The sequence below is a fragment of the Bolinopsis microptera genome, chromosome 9 (assembly GCF_026151205.1).
Source record: "Bolinopsis microptera isolate Bmic1 chromosome 9, MBARI_Bmic_1.0, whole genome shotgun sequence".
NCBI classification, from domain to species: Eukaryota; Metazoa; Ctenophora; class Tentaculata; order Lobata; family Bolinopsidae; genus Bolinopsis; species Bolinopsis microptera.
In genome coordinates this window covers 2837524-2855013 of record NC_087080.1, presented here as the reverse complement: position 1 = coordinate 2855013, position 17490 = coordinate 2837524, and the positions used below count along the sequence as shown (strand labels likewise).

General features: G+C 39.0%; 4 protein-coding genes across 5 annotated transcripts in view; 1 reads left to right on the top strand and 3 right to left on the bottom strand.

Moving 5' to 3' along the window:
• LOC134821246 (trafficking protein particle complex subunit 10-like) overlaps positions 1–17490 on the bottom strand; it is a 107784-nt gene that overhangs the window by 71431 nt on the left and 18863 nt on the right. The gene's annotated exons all lie outside the window — the stretch shown is intronic.
• LOC134821245 (tudor domain-containing protein 1-like) lies at positions 440–14365 on the bottom strand. The gene is made up of 18 exons (XM_063831948.1): positions 14293–14365; positions 13964–14077; positions 11143–11246; positions 10694–10834; positions 10193–10423; positions 9794–9899; positions 9400–9582; positions 9016–9164; positions 8246–8473; positions 7991–8094; positions 3867–4001; positions 3531–3702; positions 2603–2833; positions 2276–2397; positions 1869–1981; positions 1396–1559; positions 1112–1244; positions 440–1023 (listed from the first exon to the last, which is right to left on the bottom strand). Exons 2-18 carry the CDS (start codon positions 14025–14027, stop codon positions 599–601), a joined length of 2805 nt encoding a protein of 934 aa, XP_063688018.1. The 5' UTR covers positions 14028–14077; positions 14293–14365; the 3' UTR covers positions 440–598.
• On the top strand, positions 5919–7793 carry LOC134821150 (organic solute transporter subunit alpha-like). Its single transcript, XM_063831819.1, has 5 exons — positions 5919–5967; positions 6154–6258; positions 6445–6623; positions 6773–6887; positions 7050–7793. The coding sequence occupies exons 1-5, from the start codon at positions 5955–5957 to the stop codon at positions 7331–7333; spliced, it is 696 nt and encodes a 231-aa protein (XP_063687889.1). The 5' UTR covers positions 5919–5954; the 3' UTR covers positions 7334–7793.
• On the bottom strand, positions 14044–17362 carry LOC134821071 (uncharacterized RING finger protein ZK945.4-like). Its single transcript, XM_063831741.1, has 8 exons — positions 17203–17362; positions 16794–16915; positions 16452–16545; positions 15898–16137; positions 15040–15307; positions 14776–14894; positions 14293–14468; positions 14044–14094 (listed from the first exon to the last, which is right to left on the bottom strand). The coding sequence occupies exons 1-8, from the start codon at positions 17360–17362 to the stop codon at positions 14044–14046; spliced, it is 1230 nt and encodes a 409-aa protein (XP_063687811.1).

Sequence of the window (17490 nt, the reverse complement as noted above, 5' to 3'; positions counted from 1 at the left end):
ACTGCTGCAGCACTTGATCAATAATGCCATAACCGGCGCTATAACAAATCTGAAGGAACAACTTCAAAATATGACATAAAAATTGAATTGAATTTGTACAATTAAAATTAGTTTTACAATTGGAGTTGCTCCGCCAACAAAACAGTTACAGTTATGATTAAACATATTTAATTCGAGTTTTAAAGATGAAATGTTTCAAACATTTACTCAAAAACAACTTGATTTGAGATAAACGGTTCTTTTCAAAAATATTAAAACTTGGATCACACCCGTTCTTTTGATACAAATTGTGTGAAAAGCGGCAGTAATTGACCGATAGATGAAGTTCGCATAATATGCGGTAAATAAACAGCGATTTACGAAAAACCTTTAAATTAACTCAAAAGTCCCGTAAAAAGTGTAACATTTTTGTACGTTCGATAGAAAAAATGTTTTTAAAAATTTTGATCTCAATCACAAATATAAAATCTACATCAACCCAAACCAAACATATTGATATATAATATTGATAGACGGATTGTGTAGGATTGATATTCAATTAAGATTTAATCCAAATTATTGGAATTGTCTTGAAATGTTTTGGTTCCTGTCCATATCTTCATATACCGTCGATTAGCTCTCTGGTCTCATCATTAATCAAAGAGCTGTGAGAACTGTTCCGTGCAGGAGACAATGACCCAGACATAGCCCCAGAAGAGACTACAAGAGAAGGTGATACGAGTCCTGGTGACTGGGGTAGAGCACCAAATTGTAAAGGTGAATTTAATGGCGAAGAAGAGGGAAGGATCCCTGGTCCTAATGTTGACGGGGTTTTTGAAGAAGCAGGCGACAATCTATGAGGAGAAATGCTGATAGCGAACCCTTTGCGAATCATAGCCTTACTCACATCCTGGCCGGATGTTAGTTTCATTGACACGCTGTAAAACTCTACTTCATTTTTCACAACATCAATCTCACATCTCTCGTTCACAACTTGCTCGTAAAGGAATGCTTTGGCAGGTTGTCCCCAATTTACCCCGTCAGCTGAAATGAATTATATTATTACTTATTATAACAGGATAAGCAAAAAGACCTGGTACTGGTGTAGACATATGCTGAAAATTGGACTCACTGCAATGCCAAGCAGGCTCGATGTGAGCCAGCTTCAGAGGAATCGCCAACTTAGGGATATCTGGGCATAGGAGAATTGGGAACACATCTTTAACGTGGACATTCATTGATATCCCTGTGTCCACCATAAGAATCTGAAAAATAATAAGGGAAATACTTTTGTGTTGTACCACTCATGTCTTTAAAAACATTGTGTTAACAGTTTTTAAAGGCGCAAAACACATCAAGCATATTATCAACAAAATGTAAAATGTAAGTTGGAAACTCGATCGTGAAGATGCCAACCTCAAGAATCTTGGGACCAATGAGATGAGTAACCACACCACGATTGTACCACTTGTCTGATTTTGCAACACAGCCAGATCCGACTTCCCAGTCAACGTTAGCTGGCGTACCTTGGAAACTTTCCAGGGAGGCAGCCAATCTTTCTTGGTCCGGCCTCATTGAATCTGCGATCAAAACAAATGATTCCTTACTCAAGAAACAACAAATTTTAAATTTTTTTACATATTCTTCGTTGAACACTGTTAACAACAAACAAGTACCTCTTATTTTCCTGATTCATGTACCCTAGTTCGACAAGATAACTTCGACTGTCGAACTAGGGTACGACACCAGGACTCTAGTTCGACACGTACCGAAGTTCGAAAGGGAAGATTTCTGGCGAACTTTAGTTGTTGAACTTTAGTACTATATACGGAAATCCTAACACCGAAAAAGATATCAATAATCACAAGCCATGTTATAAATGACAATACCTGGTTTAAAGTAGATTGTACAGTTACTGCTGACATGAATGACTTTGCCAAGCCGTTCCAACAATGATAGTGTCACCTTTTTATACTCTCCTTTTGGGGCGGCCACTTTGTTGCTGGAGACGAAAACTTGTTATATGAGAAGAAAATCTGTTATTTAGATTGATGTGGATTCTGGTGAGGACTGGGGAGGCATTGTTTTTTGACACGGGACAGTGATTCTGTAGTTTTTATCAAGAGTGGCAGCTCATTGGTTTCTAAAAATTATGCCTCACCTCCCCACCAGAATACATATATTCTACAGGGTACAGTTAAAGAAACTTACTGCCCCAAAAGCGCTTAACTTGGACTAAGTTACTAAGTTACTAAGTTACTAAGTTGCTAAGTTACTAAATTACTAAGTTACTAACGTAATGAACTGAGCGATACCAAGTTTTACCAGCTCGTCTGAAACACGTTCCCTTGATCTGTCGGCGGGATCTATCAGCACCATATCTACAGGCCAGGCACCGGTCTCTGGATCACGTTCTCCCTGGAATAGAAGATTAAAAATGAGGCCAGGCACCGGTCCCAGGATCACGTTCTCCCTGGAATAGAAGATTACAAATGAGTTAAACAACTAATTAATTGATTGGAACTACGAGGTTGGTAAGTTGTTAGAACCCTATTTTCCCCAGGCATTTTCATTCATCATTCAAATCCTTAACTATAAATTATGTTGATAAATAACAACAAACCATGACTGTAACGAAGCAGCCAGCTTTGGTTTTCTTAATTTTTTTACTAAAAAATCGCACAACTTTCTTGTTTTGATCACGTGTGAAGCCGTTGTCGTCCAGCGGCACAATGTCAAATAATCGACAGGACAAAGCGAACTTGGATACGCGTATCAGAGAGAAGTCTGCGATGAGGACTTTGAGGTTGTTTAGTGAAACCTTACTTTCACGTCCTTGATCTATGTTTATGACCTGTAAATGTGTTTGTGTTAGAGTGGGGTTAGAGTATTGCTTGTGGACAGTGGGCAGCCTGTCACTAAAATTAGAGACCACCTCTGTCGATCTAAGTCAACCATGTGGCTAAATACGCGCCTGTGTGCGCGTTCTAGGATTTTGAGAGATAAATTTATTTTATCACGATATTGTTCAAGCGCGTACCAAAATCACAACATATTCAGTGTGACGGATTAGATTGCCAGTTCACGCATTATGGTGCTACAGTTATATGTTATAGAGTGGTACAGTGGACTGTGGAGTGGCGTAAACCCACTCTTGAGTCCTAAGTCCTAACATTTAACAGAGCAGCTAACCTTTAACTACCCTAACACGAAACCTAGCCAGAACCAGGAAATTCACCGGTAGCATTTGGCTCAGGGCCAAGTGCTACGAATGGTAGGAAGGCGACTTCACAGAAATGACGAATACATAGATCTACATACTTTAGTACGAAAATTCGTCGTCAGGGCTTAAATCGTGTTGGTATGATCTCCAAAAACTTCTTGGTCAAAATTCAAACAACAAATTTGTAACCTTAAACTACTACTTTTTAAAAGTATAACAACATTATTTATCGTTAATGCCATTTTCCATAAATTTAGAAAGCCTCAACAGAAAAAACGCGATTATATCAGTCAAAGTAAATAACAGGTTTCAGCACCCTAACACCTACCCCAACTGATTGCGGTATTTCGAAGCTTAAGATCTTCGCTCTGATGTAAAGATCCAGGTCGGGTAGAAAAGCAACACAAATATCCCCGATACTCCAGGAAGTTTCCCGCTCAATTACCTGGTTACCTGTTTTTACAAACGTCGAGTACGCTGCGTTCAGCTGTTTGAAAAACCTGTCCATTGGTTATTGGTTATTCTTTTAAATAGTTACGAAATTACATAAGAATTACGGAGGGATAGATCAAACTGTTTCAGGGACATTATCAATCCATCAACTAACTATTCAACATAATTTATCACTAAAATGAATAATTAACAATGTCAACATGTAACTCACGGAGGGTATGGAATGTCAGTAAGATTAACGTAGATCATATGTGGGTTTGTCACGTGACAAATAGTAGTTTCACGTGTAGAGTTCACGAGACCCAGCGAGATTTCACCCATCGGTACACTTGATCTGTGTTGCTGTCTGAAAATTTGAAGTTTTACAGTTTTACGTTAAGAATCAACTAACAAATTTAATTAAGTATTGATTTACAGATTAACTTAACCTGGCATATTTTAGCCCTGAATAGAACCCGACCATAAAGATAATAACACTAGTATATTGTATAATAATAATAATATGTATTGTAGTTATCACTAATTTATCGGACTTAGTTCCGACCTAGTACTAGTAGAAGTTATAATTTATTGTTAATCAGTGGTCAATGATGCATGAAATCACGCACACCAATCTTGTTAAGAATTTGACACCAGACTACCAGACCACATTGGTTCAGCATTTCTCCATGATTCCTATAGTCTTTAAAAAAAAGACTAATAAAATTAACCCTCATTTCCAGCACTGTAGGACTTGTAACTGATAAACCCATAATTTCGTCAACAGGTAATTGTTTCTCCTCTCGACTTCCCTAGTCCATACCATTGATTTTTCTTTAATTCTCTTTATCGTGTTAGGCACTTTCAATCGTGTTTGGGAACTTGTTAACTCAGTTTTTAGCGACCAGTAATGATGAAACTTCTTGGTTTGCTCGATGATGCTACAAGTCTCAATGTCAGTAAGTAGTGATGTAGTGAAGATGACATCTTTTATACTTAGGTAACAAGCAGGACTCACCATTAAGAACCTCTCTAAGCTGGCTTTCTCAGGGATCAGATCATGTCAACCAATCTCAGTGACGATTAATTGATGATGTGATCCATAGATTCCAATTGCTTGACTCTGAAACTATAGAGTCCCTTGCTCAAGTAGTACAGCAAAGCAATGCATCCGCAACATCACTTGCTGGCCAAAATGCAACAGCCTTGTCTGAGAAACACGCCTGCTAATGGACAAACAAAGATTTGAAAAATTCCTGAGATACCAATTGTTGCCAACTTTAACAACAATAGCCATCTATAGACTGTTCCCCCTTGTACATTACCTTCTAATGACTACCAGTTAGCATTTCTTGATAGTGTTGTAAATTTTAGATGAAATGAGTGCAGAGTCATATACATTTTTTCCTTAATTCTAGTTGTGAATAATTTGTATTACATTTTTTCTTCCATGTCTGAGCCACTCCAATAACTCACGTTGCTTCAGCATCTTAATTACTTAATTACTTGATCCAATTAATGATCACATGTACCTTTATGGTCTGGCAGCCGGATAAGTCGACGTTAAGGATGTTTTATCTCTAGTAAAAAAAGGACGAAGGTCATTATCATTCACATGTGAGGCAGTGAGGGTATGTGCAATATGCATTGTAGAAGTTCACTGGTTCTCATAACACTTTTATCTAAAACACGCTTAATATTTTATTCAATTTTTTCTGCTTTTGAATTTGGTCATATTATGTTTGATAGAATTTAGACAATCCACGGCTTAGCTTAATAATAATTACAAGTTAATATTAAAATTTAAGCTAACAAAGTGGAGGGAGAAGAAGAAAGAGGAGGAGAAGAAGAAGGAGGAGAAGAAAGAGGAGGAGGAGAAGATGTGTGGGAACACAACCCCTCGTTATCAGAGATGGTGGAATTTGGAGTACCACCTGACTACCTCGTGATACTGTTCATCTCATTCTGTATCTGTATCGCTGTCATAGGTACATTATATCTAAAATTAATACATTAATGTATTGTACGTGCTTATCGATTATATATATAATATATATATATATATAATATAATTATTACCAATTTAGACAAACCTTGATCGGCTTTAATTAAGAAACTTTCTACTTTTAAGTAAAATTGAAAATTAAACTACCACACATCTACCGATTAGTAAAATTCTGGCAGTCAATTTTTCTCCAAGAATATCATTTCAGTTCAGTTTATAAAGGCAGTGAACCAGCACAGAGCGTACAGTACGAAGTACACAATGCAATCACTCTGTACTGTCGGGGTCATCTTTACTTTCCCTGTATTCGTTACCATGTACTTTTCAGGTAGGAAACATGTGTTAGTATTTGAAAATGTGATAGGTATATACCATGTGTACACTCAGCTCTGGGGGATAAAACTGTAACTTTTGCAAATGAGACATGTGTGATAAAGTGTGATAAAGTGTGACATGCAGAATAATTGAAGCATTTAAACTATCCCGTACAGAAGTAATTGTAGCTGTTTCGCAGGCATGATAGTCCCGAAAGCCATGTCTAAAGTGACCTACATAGCTGAGACATACGAGTCGGTGTCTCTACTTTTCTTCCTGAGATTACTCCTTACTTATCTCGGAGGTGAGTAGACTCACTTTATCACTTTATGAGGTTTCATGTGATAAATTCAGGTATCGTACTCCGCGGTAAACGATTCAGCTCCTGCAATCAGTCTCAGCAAATCAAAAGATGAATGTGTAAATAAGGCCATACAACAACAATTATTGTTTTCTGACTTAACTTCAAAAAACACATTCTATCAACCAGGAAAGAAAGAAACACGAGAGAAACTAACAAACACCCAAGTAAAACTGAACAGTCCTCCAATATGTTGCCTGACATTCCTGCCTAAAGTCACCTTCTCAAAACACTTCCTGCTCGTTAACGAGATATTCATTGCTCAGCTGGTGGTGTTTCAGTTGGTGTTTGGTTACATTGACCTTTTAGTGAGTTGGCAGATTGAGTGATATTGTGTTGTGGCAGTGGAAGTGGCAAGGAAAGTTTTCCTTGGTCAGTAATGGTTTGTGGTGATTGAATTTAGTAAGATTCAGATTCAGATTATCTAATTACAGCTATTTTAATTTTTCTTCTCCAGATAGGATTGGATGAGAGCCACAGTCACCCGACAGATCTTATAGAACACGAATATTCTCAAGTTTATCACATCCTCATGATATTCTCCCTCCTTCTCGCAGTGTACGGACTAGGAGGTTCGCACTTTTATAGTTATTCCAACATCTTTACTATTTGTTGCTTCGCTACTACACAATATCATGTATCCTAATTCCTAATGGCAATACATGTCTCCAACTTAACACCTTTATTAAGCACAATCAACAAGTTGAAAATAATAACGCAGGGAACACCCCCAGGGATCTATCACACAGCAGAGGAGCACCTCAAACACTACAAGATATACCGGAAGTTCATCCTGTACAAAGCCTTTGTAACGGTGGTTAAACTAGAGGAATTCCTGCTGAGTTACGTGATCACATACCTTGTCAAGAGATATGGCATTAACCTGACTCACGGCGCGTTCAGACCTGATCTACGGGTCCACATGTGGTGTTACTTTATCATAGAGGTGGAGGCAGTCATCACCTTCCCTTTCCTCATCAGAGCCTACAGTACTGCGGACTATCCAGGGAGAGGGTGAGAAGGGGGTTGTGTTGGAGAACTATGGTGAGGAGAGTGAGGAGAGTGCAGTGTCTCGTGGGAATGGAAAGATTGAGTGGAAGAGCAATGAGAGAGCCGTGGATGTTATTCTTCAGAACAGGAGAGGTAGTGGGAAGAGTGTGAATTACAGCGCTGTTTTGGAAGGGATTGAAGAGAATGAGGATGAGTGTAACGTGGATACCACGGATCAGAGTTCTGGGAAGACAGTGAATATATTATCCGCACCAGACATTAGGAGATATCATGGTAAAAAGGTAGATGACATCTTATTAACTGGTACCAATGCAGTAACTGGAGGTGGTGGTGAGACAAATGCGAAGCTTACTAACTTTACTGATAAGGAAACTGAAAAGATAGATGAAAACCGTAATTCACATCCAGACGAATTAATCGTTTTGGTAGAGGCAAAAGTGATCTAATAGACAATGAAGTTATCAGTGAAAGAGAAGGTTGATTAGACAAGTTTTTTCCTTTATTTTAAAATCTATTTCTTAAGACTCAGTTAAGCACTTTGAAGATCGATTCTGTGAATTTCTAATGTTTAGTCCTTTCAGATTTAATAATTTTAGTGTGTTTAGTAAATTCCTGTTGGCTAATAATTGAAAAATAAGAAACGAATAAATATTTAAATACTGACTGAGGTTTGGCTGGTGGTACAGTAGAAATACCGAATCCTCGTCCGATCAGCTCATCTGCTATCTCGACATCCTCGTTGCTCAAAGTAGTATCTATCAACGAAACCTGAAGTTGAAAACGGTCCAATATCGCTTTAAACGGATTTGAGTTCGTCACCAAATTGGTTTAACATTTATTTGCAAACAAAAGAATGACAGACACTCGGGGAGACCCAATAAAATATTTACTGTCTAGGAACCATACTGAAAGTTCTAACCTGACATCTCCCTTGCTCAACACAATGGAGCCCTGCAAAAATAAGCCGCGCAGCAACCAGTTGCTCGAATATAACAACTGCTGTTCTTGTCCACTCTCCCTCTTTAGAAGCTACCCCAAACAGAGAACATGTCAGGCTCTGTTGAGGTGGTTCCGCTAGAGTTCTGGGAATCTCGTATAGCTCACTGCGCGCTACTTCAGCGCTGTTACCGTAGTCACAATAGAACACCTGAGGTGGGTGTGTCAGGTTTTGGTGACCTAGTGCTACGTACTGTAAAACTTCTAAGATATGCGGAAATTCTCTTATTTACATAGCAGTGCATATTTTGAAAGTTTGATACTGACAGTAAAGTCAAACTAAAAATGTTAGTTTTAAAGCTACACCAGCTTTTCACGAGGCTTGTAAATATGCTAAGCATTCAGCACACTAGGAAGCTAGGAAACGACTGAAATTTCAGTTCTAATTGGGACCAAACTTTTGGTAACACACACTTGATTTAGCAAAAAAAACAATGTTTTTGTTGTAGTCCGAATTGAGTAAAACATTGACAATTCAGTCGTTCCCCATCGTACTATAGCACGGGATTGCACGTGTATACGTGTGTATAGCACGATATTGCACGTGTATACGTGCGTATAACACGGGATTGCACGTGTATACGTGCGTTTAACACGGGATTGCACGTGTGTACGTGTGTATAACACGATATTGCACGTGTATACGTGTGCACGTGTGTATAGCACGGGATATGAGAGATTACGCCCACTAGCCTGCACGTCAAAGCCCACAGCTCCCATTATAACAGCTCTATAGTAAGCACCATCACCCGGGAACAGAGCCACACACATCACCCCTTTCTTTAGCTCTTTTAGAGGGAACTTCTTCCCGACCAGCTTCATGTGTGATGAGGTCCTCTGTCCTGGTGTTTTAATGGTTTTACTGGTGTTTTACTGGTGTTTTAATGGTGTTTTACTGGTGTTTTACTGGTGTTTTACTGGTGTTTTACTGGTGTTTTACTGGTGTTTTACTCTCGACAGGAGGAAGATAACTGTCAATTTTCAAATAGGAGCGGAAATTTCATAAGACCATAATTCAATCATAAAATAAAACATAATAACGAGACGCACATGTGACATGACTAACTAGTAACTAACCTATATCTTGTAGAGTTTCTGAGGTGTGGCTGAACTGAATGTAGAACTCGTGGGGAGAATTAATGTGGCTCACAGTCACCAGGGTGTATTCCTCTTCAGAGTCAGGCCAGGTTAGTGGGGTTGGTTCTACTTGAACAGTGTCTAACTCCACAATAACCTCCTCCTCAACCGCATCTTCCACTACTGGGACAATTTACTTTTATATATTATAAGTGACGCTGTGTGATCAACTGTTTATTCAGATAATATCACCCATAATGTAGCCATAATGTACCCTTAATGTATTAATAATTGTTACGGCAGTCTCGATCAAAGGGAATTTCGGACGTCATAACGGAAAATATAATAAACCCCAGGAAATATAACAAAGGATAAGTGTAAAGAATTGACCAACCAATATCAGCGCTGATTTTGTCTTTAGTTGAGAAACAGGCATGCTCTAAAAACACAAGGAACTCCCGAGTGCTCCCAATATCACCACCAATCCGCAATAAATCTACCTGAGTATTATATCTAGACATTGAAAGATTAGTTAGATATAAGGGGTCTATTAAATGGTGGTCGGGTCTTTCCGACTTCCGAGTTACTGTTATTCTTTTGCAACGATATTGTATCATATTATTATAATATAATATGATACAATATCGTTGCAACAGAGGAATAATCATTGAAAAAGTTATTTGGATATTGATAACTAAACAGGTCTAGGACCTAGGTCTAGGTAGTTTATAAAAAGTCAGCTAAAAAATACAAACACGATAAATCAAACAAACTTCCCCTAAATTAAACATACCTCAGCACACTCCTGAGACTTGCCCATAGTAACCATCTCCAACTCATTCTCCCCAGTCAACTGTCTGAAGGACTCCACAGCCTCGTCAGTCCAAGTAGACCCAGTCCGGGGGGTTATACCGAACAGAGAACACTGTATTGCCATAGCTGGACAGTGGGTGAACTGAGTTTTTAACCTTCGCAAACTGCTGACTGGTACTAGTTCAGAGTTACCGTAGTCGATATACAGCACCTGTGATATAGTACCGTCATGTTGTGGGCATACCAATCCTATATCATTCTACAGTGTACACAACGGTACCAAGTACAAAATCTAATAGAACGAATAGCTGCCGACGCGATGGTGGGAAAAGGTGCGGTATTGGGTCAATAGTGCAATCCGTCACCCACGGGGCCACGGTATAGAATTAAGTTGATAATCTAGTAGAGGGTCCGCAGTAGTCCCATTAATTTAGTATTACTGTACAACTACTACATGATAATCTAACTATCTGAAACTCACATTAGCGGAGGCGTTATCAGTCTCCTGAACTCGTGCCCGGTACCAGAACCCATCCAAAGTGAACTTACAGCACACCAGATCTCCTGTAGTCACACGATTCAGGTAGTCTTCAGCGGTTACTGAGAGTCCGTAGTACTTCACCTGCAGATCAGGTCATTAGCAAACAGTGAACATAATTAGCAAACAGATCACTGATAATTAGCAAACAGTGAACATAATTAGCGAACAGATCACTGATAATCTAAATTATTAAATACCTTCTGTTTCAGAATAACAATTTATGGTCCAAATAGCTATATCAAGGACAAAAGAAACTCGCGATAAATTAGGCCAACAATCACGGCGCCGCGACAAGCCAGAGTAGGTAAAATCGCGGGGAAAATCACGAAAATCGCGGCGAACGATAATATTTTTGCAGATCTATATGTAGATATTGGGAGACAACCCACCAAAACATTCTGCAGCTCGTCCAGATCATTTCTATCCTTGGTCTTCTGAACGTAGAAACAATGTGGCGTGTTCACGACACTTACTACCACCTTATCTTTGTTCTCTGTAAAACAGTTTTAAGTGTTAGAATAACATCTCACAGGAGGTGACCGGGACATGATTTCAGGCCTGACCGGGACCGGGACCGGGATACAAAATGTGACTTGACCGGGACCGGGACCGGGATAGCTCAAAATTGCCAATCCCGGTACTGGGATTCCCGGTACCGGGAATTCCGGTCGATTACTGGTTAATTCATGATCATAATTTATTACTCAAACTTGTTTAGCAATTTTAAACATTGTTGTATTTGGCTCAGATGATGTTTAAAGATGAAATTCACAATGAATGAAAGGAAAAACTTAAAATCACAGTTAATGAAATTATGTAAAAGATCCCGGTCAAAATCCCGGCAAATTTGAGTGATTGACCGGGACCGGGACCGGGACCAAGAATCCCGAATTAACCGGGACCGGGACCGGGATCATAAATAAATAAATCAGCATTTGACCGGGACCGGGATAGCTCAAAATTGCCAATCCCGGTCACCTCCTGACATCTCATTGGAACGAGTAACCACGTATTAGCTTTTGTTTTACACGGCATTTCTATGTTGGTTCTTTAGATTTGTGCCCTCATTTGCATTCTGCAACCTTTCAGAACAAATACCGTTATTACCCTTAAACGTTATTGTGCAAGACCCAATTTTAATTGTTCACATGCAGGTCGTCAGTGTAAATTTTAGTCAGGCTAGTACTAAGTCACAATGGGGGGGGGGGGCCAATGACTACAAATGGAAACTTTTGGGGATTAATGGGGACTAAAAATCATGGGGACTAGAGGTCAACTCGTTGACGTAATTCACCATTTGTCCCCATAAGTCCCCAGAATTTTTGACAGTTATTTATGGTTTTCAAGTTAGTTTAATAACGATACGATCGAGATGTTTTGTCCAAGATAAGAGTAGGTTAAATCTAAATGGGGACTAATGGAGACTTTTGGGGACTAATGGGGACTAAAAATCATCTAAATGGGGACTAATGGAGACTTTTGGGGACTAATGGGGACTAAAAATCATGGGGACTCGGGGTAAAATCGTTGACGTAATTCCCCAAGTCCCCAAAAGTAGTCATTGGCCCCCCCCCCCCCCCCCCCCCCCCCCCCCGTCACAATATATAATATAATATTATATAACATAGTATAGTAACAGTCTGTAGAAATGTCCGACGAAACGGAGCTAAAAATAGAAGCATCTCCCCCTCTGAATCCGACTTGTGGACTAAACAGGATTACCTCCTCGTGTCACTGGCGGTACTGATAAAGATTGGGGACGGAGTCGAGGCTTATCTCCCTGGAGTCATCACCCAGACAGTATCATGTGAACTCGGATTTTTGGACTTTCAAGAGGGAATCCTAGCTGTGATTCTGTATCTGTTTTGGGCAATCTCATGTATGGTATCAGTCTTTATTTCAAAACAATTGGGGGAACGATTCACACTACTTTTGTCACTCTATTTGTCAATTGTGTTTGCTATTTTATGTGCGGTGGTTCCTAATTATTACACCCTTATCCTCTCTAGAGCTTTAACCGGTATCTGTGTTGGATTAAACGACGTTACAATTGGTATATTTCTTGCTAAGCTCGTTTCACTAAAGGAGTCTTGACTCAAAGCACATTTCTGGCAGAAGCTCTTGGTATAGCAGTTGGAGGAACTTGGGTGTCCTTACTGGGATGGCTGATTCTAGACCTTGTAACCTGGAGGGTTTTCGTTCTGCTGACTTCAATCCCGCTATTTGTTCCTCCCATCATCATTCTTCACTTTTTCATCGGAGAAGAACCAGAGAAAGGCAAAGAAGGAGAAAGTGAAACTGTTGCAGAGAGAAACATTGTTCCGACTGAAACTGACCGTATCTGTCGACAAGAAACCAACAGATGTCTCAAATTTCTCTGTGAGGGTCATCAAATCAAGCATATTTTTCTTCTGTAACCAATTCGTTGGATATGGAAGCATTATTCTTCTACCGTGGCTGATGAGAAGCTTCAGAAGAGGTCTCCTCCAAGAAATTGAAGGTTATGAGGAAGTTGTTCAAGGCAATGATTTCCTGATCCTGTCAGCAGTAACTGGTGCAAGCAACCTCACAGGGAGACCACTAGGGTACTTCCTTTTGAGTCGTGTTAAGTTCCTGATCCTTCAATCTGTAATCACGGTAACCATAGCTATAAGCTTTGGTATCATTCTAGCAAATCCTGGCCTCATAGCTTCCGTGGTGCTGTTAGGGCTGGCAAAGCTGTGTTATTCCATACAGGCGGTGGAGGTTGGGTTATTACACAACGATTACGATTACTTCGGAAGGACACGATTAGAGCTGGGATGTTCCGTGACTATGGCTTGGGGTATGGTTGGAGGTGTGGTGGGAACTTCTTTAGCTGCCTTCCTGGATCCCCAGATGGCAGTAGCTTCCACTGTGGTCATAGTGTTTGTTGAACTTATCGTTATCTGCTTCATGAAGGAAAGATTCTAACAACTTTATTAAGGACTTTATTGAGGACTAAGCGATTCGATTAATCAATTTGATTATAGTTATATACAACTCGATTTTGGGCGTGTTCATTTTAAAATATACGAATATGAGAGGCATGAATTTAGAATTTATACTTTATCGAGAATCTTCAAATTATCCTTTAAATACTACTATCTAATCATATTAGTTTAACAAAACAATTATTTCTTTACTTATTCAAATTAATAAAACTATTATTCAATAAAATAATTATTGTACCTGCAGTAGCGAATTGAACTGTGAGAGGCTCGCTGGGCTGAGAGGTGACACTTAATTGTGTCATGTTCAATGACTCCCAGTCATTCTCCACTGGAGGGGGAACAATGACACCTGCTGTGGGTGTCATATTTCTGATTATTTTGTAGATAGTGGGGGTGATCAACAATATTCAGTTTCGATCTAATAGTAGATTTCTTGTTGTTTTTAAACTTGATCCAGTCTAGGCTAAAGCTAACATATAATATCCAGAAGATCTGAATTATGAACTTGCTCGTTATTTCACGAAAGTACGAAAAACAGAAGAAATAAAAGCAATAACCCAGACATACCTCCTCGTTATACTTAGCCACTGTCGAGTTAACTGTATCCATATTATAATTGTGAACGTCGTCAATGTTGAGTTTACAAAATTCGTTTATACACTGCGATAACATTCCCTTTTTAGTGGAGAGTGTGGGTCGTTTCTCACTTTGTACGATCAGCGAACATTTCATACTTTCTATCCCTGGAGAGTTGATTATTAGCAGGTGTAACTTTTAAGATAAGCAAATATCTTAAAATAAGCTAATGTAAAGGCTTCAAATAAGGATTTAACCAATATTAAGAAAAATGATGTGTTTGTTCAAAAAAGTCCCCCGAAGAAAACTTTCGAAAAGAAAGTTTTCTTCTGTTTTTGTAATGAAAACGTTGTCGTCATAAATCATAACACATAAGAGGTCTGACTCTTATCCTACAACCTCGACGTGACAAAACGAACTGCTAAAAACGAACTTCCAAAAAGCACTTGATACGTTATGTTTAATAAAACTTACCTTTCTTGATGGTCTGAACCTCAGACTGCTTTTCAATCAGTGCATTCTTTGAATTTTTGTGGCGCTGGATCCAGTTGAAATTTTTACGAGCAGTCTTTTTCGTTTTCACTATTTCTGATCTGATCATATTTTCAAATTAAAAGGACTAAAGATAATTAAATTTCCACCAAAAGCTTCAACAAAACACGTTAAATATATTCCTTTTGATTTTATAAGATGGAGTTATCTCGACAGAGACAGGGACAGCCAGGGACATCTTTTTACCTGTAATTTAAAAGAGGCTCCGTAGTTTTTGACTGTGCGTCATCAAGAGCACCCAACAAAGCTTGCTCTCTGGCCTGCAATACACCGTGAAAATAACCAAACTCCTTTCGCACCTCTGACTTCAGTCTCAGAAAGTCTTGCTCTACCATGGGTATAAGATCTGTGGCGATGTTCTGGTCAGTTTCCTCCAATTTCTCTAGAGCTAGGTTGTGTTTCTGGATAAGATCGTCCATCTGATCCGGCTCACAGACCAAGTCGATTGTTTCCCCTGGTAAGTGGTGAGATTTTTAATATATAATATTTAAACATTTTGCTGATAGTGTGTTTGTTTGCTGGGGACCGGCCCGAAATACCAGCCAATGTTTATTCAAAAATATATACAATAAGTATTATCTATTCAAAGTCAGAAACTCACACAAAATTAGATATCGTTGGAACTATTAAAATGGACCTTATTTAACAAGCATAGCTGAGCACAGTTATAATTGCCTTAAATAGGATTTTAAGGTTGAAATTATCATGTTAATGCACATTCTGAGTTGTAAGAGTGGAAACAGGCCCAGCTAGCTAGCTATTTCAAAATTTTGTAAATACGACTGTTATCAGTCGCATAGCATTATGCCGTTGTTGCAGGTGAATTGTTGACAGTGTAACTGAGATGGTATGCAGTGAAATTGATTCGGTGATGCTTGCGGGCGTGCTTATTGTATTAAGACGAGATTGTGTGTAAAATTCTTGAAATAAAAACTTGGTAAAACAACCATCTCCATAATTTTGGATGATTAAACTTCTCTTAAACAAATTTAGGTTTAACTAGCAAAGGTAAAACACACCAAAGAGCAAAGAAACAAATATTACCTGTTGAGGGGCACTGAGGACACACAGGTTTACCATCATGCTCCAGGCACTGTGTAGGAATAGCATCTGGATGGAACTGGCATTGATCAAACAGTGATTTAGGTTTGATAAGCTCCGGACGATGGCTCTGCAAAGCTACTAGTTTGTGTGCTTTGTCTGAACATGCAGTGCAGTAGGGCAGGGACCCGCAGTTCTTGCACTGGAGAGAAGACCTGCCTTTACACTCACAACAGGGTGTATCTGGAGGTGAAGAGTGTTAGTATCTTGTTTATAATTTAAACAAACTGAATTATTGACACGTGATCATTTATTTTAGCTTTTCTGACACCTCACACCTGACAAAGAAGTTGGTTTCTGTCAGAAATGGTTGCCATTTTTGTGGAATGTAACTGTCACCAGAATACACCAACATTAGCCGAAGTTTTACCATATTGGTGATAGTAAGGGATCATTCATTAAAGTTTAGACCCCCTGTAACTGCGGGTCCATTACTGTTATCAACACGAAACCCAACTTAGGCCAATTTCGACTAAATTTTGGTAAAAATAACTTACAGTCGTCCTTATCCTCCACCTCTGATTCTTCTTCATCTGAACTCTGCTGTCTTGCCAGATCTGTCAACTTGGTGGCCAGCTCATTGTGTTGCACCTGAGGGGGCTTACTGTTTATCACCTGATAACTTATCATACTTTTTCAAACGTTATCATATCTTCACATTTAATATTTCTTATAGATATTGGTATGGGATTTTAACAGAATTTAGGTTCCAACCGCTCTGTTAAAAATTATGGCATGAAGTTATAAAAACATAAAGTTCATTATATAATATTGTATAATTTTACACAGCCAACATAACGTATATTTTGAATGTTTTACTGTTGATGTATATTAGTTACCATTGCGTCGACTGCATTCTCAGTTCTTCTGTTAGGGGCGGTAATGATACCGTAGATATGAGCATTTATCTGCAGCTGCTTGATGCTCTTTAGACTCTCTATGTAGTGATATTCTGCACAGTCTGAGGAGGTATTGTTATAGTGCTTTATCCAACCACTGCACTAGTTGCACAGACCTCAGAGAACAGATTGGTATTTTACCCACGACTCTTGTGCCGTAGATACGAAAAAGTCAAAGAGTCAATGACTTGGGTTAGTGATCGAGGTTTTTTGTGTATAATATGGTAGTTTAGCGGTCACCCACATTAAAAAAATTGCACTTCTTGTTAAACAATGCAAACGTTGTCAGGTATTATCATATGCCGCTCAACTTTACAAGATAAACAAGTCCTATATAACCAAAGCTAACCTGGACATGTGATATTTCCCTTCCCCTTGATGAGTCTCCCAAACCTGGTGATACAGCCCTCACAGTAGGTGTGCCCACAGTTCAGCAATATGGGTATTGTGGGTGGGTCTTTGCTGTACTTCTTTGTACAATTGTGACATATTGGCGCGCTTTGCGGCATAAACTTGCTGTGTTGAAGTAATGGGTTATGGGTAGAAACAAACAAAATGCCATACCTTAGTGAGTTAGGCTTAATTATTAAGTTTGACGAACTTAAATGATTTAAATTGTATTCCTCTAGATTGCTTA